Source organism: Nanorana parkeri, unplaced genomic scaffold, assembly GCF_000935625.1.
Source record: "Nanorana parkeri isolate BGI_ZX_2015 unplaced genomic scaffold, ASM93562v1 scaffold1531, whole genome shotgun sequence".
Taxonomy (NCBI): Eukaryota; Metazoa; Chordata; class Amphibia; order Anura; family Dicroglossidae; genus Nanorana; species Nanorana parkeri.
The window spans coordinates 315,281-325,583 of NW_017307799.1; the positions used below are offsets into that span (position 1 = coordinate 315,281).

At 47.5% G+C, this 10,303-nt stretch overlaps 1 protein-coding gene across 1 annotated transcript in view; it reads left to right on the top strand.

The window, feature by feature from the left end:
- Positions 1–1,727: 1,727 nt before the first annotated feature.
- The window catches only part of TERF2 (telomeric repeat binding factor 2), a 19,351-nt gene continuing 10,775 nt past the window's right edge, over positions 1,728–10,303 (top strand). The window contains exons 1-4 of the mRNA XM_018570411.1: positions 1,728–1,881; positions 3,887–3,982; positions 7,785–7,915; positions 9,718–9,804. Of these exons, the coding sequence (XP_018425913.1) occupies positions 1,737–1,881; positions 3,887–3,982; positions 7,785–7,915; positions 9,718–9,804 (459 nt within the window). The 5' untranslated portion in view covers positions 1,728–1,736. The remainder of the gene's footprint in view (positions 1,882–3,886; positions 3,983–7,784; positions 7,916–9,717; positions 9,805–10,303) is intronic.

Below are 10,303 nucleotides of genomic sequence, written 5' to 3' on the forward strand. Positions count from 1 at the left end.
CCCCTGGCTTCCTGATTGGCCGGGAAGCCGGCTCCATGTCTCCTCGTCACCTGGTGGCGAAGGAGCATGGAGCTGGCTTCCAGGCCAATCAGGAAGCCGGGCGGCGTATAATGACTCGCCACCAGGCTTCCTGATTGGTCAGGAAGCTGGCCAATCAGAAAGCCAGCCGGCGATTCATTACCTGCCCCCCGGCTTAGCCAGAAAGCCGGCTCCATGCTTCCTCCTCACCTGGTGACGTTGGGAGCATGGAGCTGGTTTCCAGGCTAATCAAGAAGCTGGGCAGTGAGTCATTACCTGCCACCCGGCTTCTTTAATGGGACTTCCGGTATCGTCGAGTACCCAAAAAAAAAAATATCGGTGCATCCCTAATATGTGTGAATAAAACCCCCCGAAAAACAACATTTATCTTATTATTAAAGTGACATTAAAGGCAACTTTCCCTCCCCCAAAGTTAATTAAAGAACTTACCTTAAATAATGTTTCTTAATCCGATCTTCTTCTTCTTTCCTGTTGTTTTCAGCCTTCTCTCCAGCGCTGCTGCGGGTCTCCGATCCAGCGCTGACTCCTCTGGGCTTGCTGGCACTTCCTGTCCCACAGTGTCTGCATGCAGGTGCCCGTGTCCATAGACATACCTTGCGCCCCTCCTCGCTTCCCGGCCAAAAATGTGAACTGCGAATGCGCGCGCCCAAAGATCCTTTGCGGCCGCCCGAGAATTTTCACATTTTCGGGCGGGAGCACAAAGGGAAAACACAGGTAAGTTTAAACCGCTGTTAAAGTGTTTTTTTTTTTACTTTTTGCATATAGATATATGCAAAAACAGCCGAGGGTTTAGAAACCCTTTAATGCTTAGCGGTCTATTTATCAACAATTCACAAATGTCTGTGAACGTTCCCTGTGTGCGAATATACTATCAGGGTTATTCACAAAATGGTGAAGAGTTTGGAGAAGGGAACAATCTAGAACAACATAGCTGATTTGGAAAAATTCTCCAATTCAGCTCACTTTCCAGTTCAGCTATGTTGTCCTAGATTGTTCACTTCTCCTGCCTTCTCCAAACTCTTCACCCTTTTGTGAATAGCACCCTATATGTCAAAACAAATCTCCTTTAGGTATCTTCTTTACAAGTGCGTTTCATTTTTTAACGTGTTGATGTAATATTCCATATTGGCCACTAGATGGAGCTAAATGAGCACAGGAAGTATTGATTTCCTGTGCTCCTCAGCATCATCTAGTGGCCATTTAGCAGTATTACATGGAAAAAAACCATTTGAAAATACATGCCTCGTAAACAAATAGCTAAAGAACATTTGTTTTGGCATATATCCGCACAGAATGTAATTTTCAGAAGAGACTCGAGCAGAGGATTAGCGTCCACCATTATTGTTTCTTCGTTTACAGGAATGTCTTTTCGCCAAATGTTATTCTTCTGACAGGGCCACTTTAAACCATGCTGCTTATATTTTTTGTGACCCCCCTTTAAAAATTCAAAATATGTAAAAAAAAAAGAACAAACCCGACAGTACAATTGGACTTGGGGTTCTGAGACTTTTCCCTGAAAAACCCTATTATGTAGATCTACTAAGAAAGAATAAAAACAATCTCATAACATTAACTGTCAACTTTTGCCGCCTAAACGTCTTCATCCGCCCTTCCAATCATGGCGGGCGATTCGGCGACGTCATGTGACCGGAAGTGTGGCACGCAGCAAGCCAGTTAACTATACACAGTGGAGGAGAATGGCGGCCCCTGAGGACAGCGATGCGTGGGCTCTGGAGCCCGTGGTGAACCAGTGGGTGCTGGACTACTTCTTCCACCTGGCCGTGCTGGCCTTCAGGAGCAGTCGCCATGACGACTTCGCGGAGCTCCGGGACATCGTGTCAGGTGACTACAGGAAGGGCACGAGAAACTTCAGTGGGAAGAGGGGGGCGTGGTTTTACCCTGCGATTCCAGGGTTTTCCCGCGCTGGCTCCGCAGGGCGGTGTGTGCTGGCACTTGTAGTCCCTTGGCTGTATACTGTGTGCAAGGGAGGCATCCCATACACGGTGTTTGTAATAACCTGGTAAACATTTCCCTGAATTGTAAAGAGCACCTGTCATTGGCGAGCCTTACAAATGTTTATGTAGCAATGACAATGTATGCAGTGGTTTTCATATTGTACATTCCCTGGGGAATGTTACCATGGTGACAGCATCCTTTTAAAGTGACCTTGTGCTTGGTTTATGCAGGCCGAAGCAGCAGGATAACTCGCCTTTCCCATTGCGCCCTTCCTCCTACCACGCCATTCTGCAACAAGAAAAGATAACCCATACAATGGTCCAATTGCTGAGTCGGCCCAAATTTGAGTGGCGTGTGACCCCGGTTGGCGACCCTTTAATCCACAGATTTCAATTTTTCAATCGAACAAGCTGGTCTGAAAATTCTCGGCCGAACGCTGAGTGCAGCCAATCATCTGCAGTCACCGTTCAGGTATTCTGACAGCGCCACACCCGCTGCTGTCACTATATAATAGCCTGACGGGGGTGGATTTGCGATCGCAAGAGACTTGCAAATTTTTTGGTGAGACTCATGCAATGGGCAGGATGCGCCGTACAATACAATGACATCTTCCGGCGTCTGGAGCCGTTCACATGTAACAACACATGCTGCCATCACCTGATGACTATGGCCGCTGGACGCAGACTGCTTGTGGCCGGGGTTAGTTGTCTGCCGGAAGTTGCAGCATGCGCGATTACATGCAAAAGGCTGCGGGCCATGGCAGCTGTCATTGTATTGTACGGCGCTGATCGCATGAGTCGCGCCAAGAAATTTGTGAAGCTCTTGCGATTGGCCCGGATGAGGGAATTCCTCCCCCGGTCAGGCTATTGTATAGTGACAGCAGCAGGTGTGGGAGATGCATGCGATCAGCCCCATTCACAAGTATAAATGGGGAGTCTGTGAGTTAAGGGGTTCATTTATAGCACAGTGGTTGGCTCTGAAGCACTGGGGGGTCCCTGGTTCAAATCCTGGTCAGAACACACTGCATGGGGTTTGCATGTTCTCCCCATGCTTGTGTGGGTTTCCTCCAGGCACTCCGGTTTCTTCCCACACTCCAAAGACATGCTGGTAGGTTCATTGGCTGCTGTCTAAATTGGCCCTGTATGTATGCGAGAGTGAGAGAGACCTTAGATTGTAAGCTCCTCAAGGGCAGGGACTGATGTGAAGCGCACTTTGTAATACCTGTAATCAATAAAATACGCTGGGTGGATGCCTCTAGATGGCGCTGACGAGTACTCCCTATTCATTCCCATTCCTATAATGGACCCCTAAATGGAAGGTCAGCTTTACCATACCAAAGGTTACACATCTCCCATGTGACAGCGCCGGGCCAGTCACCAAGCAGCAGCATCATCATCAAAAACATAGGAGGAGGAGGAAGGGGGCACATGCTCCTCCATTCCCAGACATCATGGGTATTTCTAGGGCTGCAACAACTAATCGATTATAATCGATTATTGAAAAAGTTGTCAACATTCTCTGTGATAAGTGTCGCTTTATTAAAAGAGATTTCTTCTCACTTCCTGTCCTGGTGGCAATGTTTTGCCACACCGGAAGTGAAGGGAATTCTCCCAACAGCAGCACAGACGGAAATAAAAGTTATCTTTTTTTTAGTAGGTGAAGGATGGAAACCGAGCCGGATTTGTATGTCTGTCTGTGTCCCTGTTGGTGATTTTTTTTCCTCACTTCCTGTCTGGTGAGACTTGTCAGCAGGACAGGAATTGAGGGGGAAATTTATCTAACAGAGAGACACCAGACAGGACTTGTAATCCTTCCCCTCTCTAGACAAAACTTGAATCACTTTAACGAATATCTTTTTAATCACGTCGTCATTTTTCCGTTTTATTCGCAGTTTTAATCCAACGTCCCTTTAAATTTATGGAAAAGAACACGCAGGTCCTGCGCATTTTGCAGTGTTTGTCCCGCATTGAAGAAGGAGATGATCCAGGTATGTAGCGGGGCAGATCCTCCCCTAATAGGAAATGTAATATAAACATAAACAATTCTTGTTGCCTGTGTCGGCTCACTTTCTGCCTGTATAAAAGACTCTGACCCATTCAGGGCAAAGTGACAGGAGGCTCCACACTAAGGGCCCTGTCAGGGGGCGTGGCGGGGCCATTCATGTCAATGGCAGTGCGATCGTTCGCACGGGAATGCCCTCCGTTCCGGTCCAGTGCGATAGGAAAAGAATAGCGCATGCAGCATTTTTTCCCATCACACTGCACTGGAACGGAGGGCATCCCTGTACCTCGCGTAGCCTGATCTATGCGATCCAGTGAGTTCTGGGCTTGGGCCACGTCAGGAATGCACTGGATATGGTGTGACTAGGCCTTCTAGCTAGCCATACACTGCTTGAATTTCAGCCAGGCCATTTTTGGCTCGGATGAAGTTCTACCAGTTTGTGGCCCCTTCAGCACCTCTCTGGTTGACCAAAATCAATCGATCTTTATTAAAGAAGCCGGTCTGAAAATTCTTGGCCGAGCAGCTGCAGTCACTGTTCAGGTATCCTGAAATAAATGGGCTTCCTTAAAGCCTCTCCCCAGTTAGTAGACCTTGCATTGTGCCTACTCCCGCACTGTAGGGCTTGCTGCTCGTTTTTGTCTAGTGGACCTTTGTAAAGGACTTTTACTTAGCCTCCCCCACACCAACCAACCACCACCACACTCTGGCAGTCAGAGGCCCGCTGACATCATGTCTAATGCAGAGTTCATAGCCTTGCATTATATATGAGGCTGCCAAGGGACAGATCACGAGCATCTTTAACTAATGGCTGTTCCCTGGAGTGTTGGATGCCTGTCTTTTCCTCCATGCATACCGTGGGTCCATCCTCTGACCCCTGTGTCACTACAGGACATGGTATCAATGTATGTGTCCGAAGATGGAACATGCAGCTGGGGGCCCAAGTACCCGGCACTCCCTGAAGTGGTGAATGCCGACGGGTCTAAGAGAGGCTGTAGTGCTGGAACTGAGCAAAGGTAGGAGACGCAGGCTGCCAGATAGGCCAGCTTAATAGTTCTATTGCAGAGAGCAGCTATTGTGTGATTGACAGGGTCACTTTAACCCCTTCATGACTGAGGCCTTTTTTTCATTTTTTGCACCCATGTTATATTGCACATTTTAGGCCTGAAAATGACTTAAAACCCCCAAACATTATATATTTTCTGAATGCCAAGACCCTATAGAATAAAATGGTGGTAGTTGCAAATTTTTATGTTGCGCTAATATTAGCGCAACTCCTTATTAAACCCCTACATTTAGTGAAAAATTTAATGAAATGCCCCAAAACACAACAAAATACCCATTTTTTTTAAACGAAATATAAAAGATGAAGTTACAACGAGTAAAACGATACCCAACACGCCCAGGTTACATATTGCGTGCGTCCGTGAAACGGCGAAAAACTGCAGTACCCCAAAAAGTCCATAGAAGACGCTTTAAAAGCCCCCACAAATCATCAATTTAGAGATGCCCAAGAATTATTGCTCTCACTCCGGCGTGCACGGCGATACCCAACATGTGTAGTGCGTTCGTTGTTTTCATACTTGGCGCACCCGACACGTGTTTACGTGGCGATGCACGGGGGCGGGGGACTTTTAAATTTTTTTACAAATTATTATTAGATTTATTTTTAATTTTAAAAAGTTATCACATAGGGGGGCTTACAAGCCCCCCCATGTGATAGCAGATGGTGGTGACAGGTCCTCTTCAAGGGGATGCTGGGGGTCCAAAAGACCCCCAGTGTCACCTTTACACTGGAAATAAGCTATTGAAGTGCAGATCGCACTTCAATAGCTTATAGCTGGGCTGCAGGAGCCCAGAACTGACAGCCCAGGGACCGGAAGTGATGCAATCTGCATCGCTCCCGGTCCCATAGAACGGGGAGGGGATCGATGAACGGAAGTTCGTCGACCTCCTCCCCAGCTCCCCGCGGACACAAAGATCGCCGGTCCCGGGCCCGTAGGAGGGGCAACGGAGCCCGGGAAGCACGGCGGGGGTGTCCGGCGGGGGGGGGCGGCCCCTTCTTCGGGACGCAGAAGCGATCTGGCGACAGGTAAGTCGCCAGGATCGCTTCTGTTGTAAAGCCGACAGTCGGCTCTACAAGTTTAAACAGAGTCCCGGCGGCAAAAGTCGCCGGGAGTCTGTTTAAACAGCCCCGATGCTGGCGACGTACACTGTACATCGTCAGTCACGAAGGGGTTAAACAGGCCCTGCTCTCAATGAGCAAGTTGTCTGTGAAGGTCCTTATTCATCCAGGTCATAGTATATCTGTAAAAAAATAAATCAAGGTAACTGGACTTGCTGTATTTTTTCTTGAAGACATTTTGCTGGTCATCTGACTAGCTTTTTCAATTGAGACCAGTGAAACAACTTCAAGAAAGAATACAGTCCAGTTGCCTTGATTTATTCTTCTGGGACAGCATCTGAGAGATAGTCTTCTCCCACCTCCCACCTGAAACAGGAAACACATCATACACACCAAATAAAAAGGCACCTAGTGCTGGCATGCCTCAGTTATTTGTGTTTCCTCGGCCTTAACAGGTACATCGGGATATTTCTTTGTTTTCTGTTAGGCCTGCGTGCACGCGACAGGTATCCCCTCCTTTGGGGCCAGCAGTCTCGGGGATACCGGAGCAGCTTCCCAGGGCAGTCCCCACCCTGTCCTACCCACCGGGGTGAAGTAGTCCTGCAGGTTCCCCTCTTTCAAGAGGGCAACCATCCTCCAGTCGTGTCGGCTCCAGTGGACCTTTCCCCAGCCTGCCATGTACAGTTGCCCTCGCCATGCTGCAGTGGTGCTTGTGCAGGACCCAAAGGTAACAGGGCCCAAGCGGTCCAGCGGCAGGTCCCCTCTCTCTTCAGGGGCGCCCCGCAATGCTTCCCCCACTACCCCACCAAACTGCTTACCTGTCTGCTGGATGATGTGTCCAAACAGCAGTGGACCGTGCAGGAGACCGAGCCGCATGCTCGACCGAGTCACGGAAGCAGGCCGCTCGCGCGGTATACTATGACCTGGATGAATAAGGCCTTGTTCACACCAAATGCAGACCAGATCCGGTCAGGTCTCTGCACACGCAGTGTAGTGGGTTGTGCCGCGTTTTGGATGCGTTTTGGATGCGTTTAGGGCCGGTTTTGGTTAAAAAAAATAAAAATTTTAAGTTTAACATGGACTTTCAGGCACTTGCATGCGTTTTTGCGTTTTAGATGCGTTTTTGATGCGTTCCAGACCAGATCCAGAGCAGGTAAAATAGGGCTTGCCGCATTTTTTTCATCCGGTCTGGATCTGCACGCTGCGATGTGAACTGGAGGTCAAAATACCATAGGAATACATTGGACGCAGTTTTGATCCGGTCTGCACCTGCTCTGCTCTGGATCTGCTCCGCTCTTGGTGTGAACAAGCCCTAAGAACCTTCACAGACCACTTGCTCATTTAAAGCAGTCCAGTTGCCTTGATTTATTTATTTTTATAGATGTACTCAATGAGCAAGGTGACCGGGTTGCTTTAGGTTTAACTATAGACCAGATTTGCTGTCTGTGGGTCTCTTGAGTGCCTCCAGTTATTGAAGTTTTACATCAATTATACAGAGTCCTTTTTCTTTTACCTGTTCACCCAAAAACTGTTTGTGAGCATGCTCTCTGCACATGTAATAGTATCAGTTTCCTAGCATTCATCTTGGACTCCTAACGTAGTAGTTTTGTCTTTGTTCTACAGTTGTGTAGTTTCCCGTACTCGAAATGTTCTTTCTATTCCACAGATTGCGCCTTTGATCAGGACAGCAGCGAGACTCCCCTTGAATCTGCGGTGGAGGTTCTTAACATGGTGAAGAATGAGATGACGCTGGATAAAGATGTCATAGAATCCAATATGCAAATGTTAAAAGAATCGGTGAGTATTGGTAAAATGTGCTTTACAACCACTCTGCCATTAAAGGTAGGGATGCACCGATACCAAGTACCGTAGTCAGTACAAGTACAGATACTTTTCCAGCTCCCAAGACTAGACTAGAGAACAATTCAAAAGTTAGGAGGCAGCTGTCATGTGTAAGGAGCACACGGTGCTCCTGGGATTGGTACATCTCTGTTTTAATGTATGATTTTGTTTTTATAAATATATATTAGTGATGCACCGATACCATTTTTACAAGTACTGATACTTGCCCAAGTCCTCACAGATACAAGTACTGATACATTTTTGTTTATTGTCATGTGACAGTTTTTCTAAAACAATACAGACTAATGATTTCAGGACAGTGGTGGAGCATCAGAGCCAGGTCCCAGCTGCAGCCCTGGTAGTTCTCATGAAAATGCCAAGTTTCGGCACTGGTATCTGTGCATCCCTAATTAAAGGGACTACTTATGACATTGGCAAAGTATATAAATGTTTTGTCCTAATATACCAGCAACATTCAAGTTGAACTTTAGTCACATTAAAAAAAAAACGCAGCTCTGTTTTTTCTTCATTTGAAGAACTCCAGGAATTTAAAAAACATTACAGTGGGGCTACCCCCGAACTGCAAAGGTAAGCTGCTTGTTCTGTTTATGGGAGTCAAATATAGCAGATATAGTCATCTTATCCTTGGTCCTGCCGGTCCCTGCAGCCTCCTCTTCCCCAGGCTCTGGTCTAAGGACTGCTGACGTCATCACGTCTTTATGCAAGTCCATTGCCTTACTTTAGCTACACCAAGGGATTTCCGGAGGGGAGAGAGGTGAGTGGCAAAAGCAACGAGACTGACGATCAGGTGAGTATATCTGCTTTATTTAAGCCCCCCTAGACCAAATGAGCACCTAAAGGATACCGTATTTTTCGCTCCATAAGACGCACTTTTTTCCCCCCAAAAGGAGGGGGAAAAAGTGCCTGCGTCTTATGGAGCGAACCCCGACGCCCGAGACATGCAGTTTCGGGCGCCGGGCGAGTAGTAGGAGCCACTGCTCGTTTAATACGAGTGATCTAATGAGATCACTCGTATTAAAACCGAGCAGCGGCGACGATCGAGATAACCATAGAGCAGACGAAGAATAGACGTTCTTCGCCTGCTCTGTGTCATCACTGAGACCGTGGCGCTTTAATCACAGCGCCACCTGTCTCAGCGGTCACTAACTGCAGCTTCTGTCACAGCTTCTGTCATAGAAGCTGTCACAGAAGCTACAGTCTCGAGTGCTCCATAAGGCGCGCCGGACCTCCCTGCGTCCTATGGTCCAGTGCGTCTAAGGACCGCAAAATATGGTAATTAAACCCTCTGCATTTTTGTAGGGATCTACTACTAGCAAGCAGTAGATGGATGGAAAAACATTTAAAAATGAAAAACGTTTTTAAAAGGGTTTAAACTTGCCTGTGTCTTCGCCGCACGCTCCCGTCCGAACATCTGAAGAGTCTCGGGTGGCCGCAAAGGATCTTGGGGCGGGCGCATGCACAGTTCAGATGTTTGGCCGGGAGACGAGGAGAGACACAAGGTAAGTGTATGGAACAGCGTGCACCCTCGCAGACTCCGTGAGAGAAGAGGAGGACAGAGGAGTCAGCGCTGGATCGGAGACCCGCACCCAACGCTGGATGGACAGCTGTAAAGGACAGGAAAGATGATGATGGAATCAAGAGGCATGATTTAGGGTAAGTCCCTACAGCAGGATTGGGAAGGGGGGGGGGGATTCTGACTTTAATTTCACGTTAATCAATTTCTCTGTCCTCTGCAGGCTGTGGTGGCATGTATAAAAAAGAAACAGTTTAGTAAAGCCAGCAATATACTGAAGAAATACATTTCAAGTGGCAATGAAACCAAGGTAAGCAATATGTAAGTAGTAGAGTATGTAACTGTAATCTTGACAAAGGGCTGTTTCACACCAGTGGCTTTGTAGTAGAGATTTGCAGCAGCTACAGATCTCTGCTTGTTTTCTCTGGTGATTTGTAGCTGGATACAGATTTGTCGCTGTAGCTGGTTATAATGCTTCTCTATGCAGCTACAAATCTTCAGTCTGATATGATCATCAGCAGCTGCATTGTATAGCTAGCGATTCTGTACCTAGCTTCAAACTTATGTTCAAACACACAAGTTCTGCAATACAGATCTTTCATTGACTGGCTGTTAAGTAAGCGATTCTATAGCTTCTACAGTTTGTTTTTACAAAGTCGCCTGTGTGAAATGGTTCTAACCATTCACATGATTTATTATAAGGCCTCATTCACACTGTAATCGGCCCACACGTAGAGCTCCGTGCTGCGTGCAGGGCCGTACCAAGCAGCTCCTGGGAAGGACAGGTTTAGTATGCAGCCCCCGTCCTT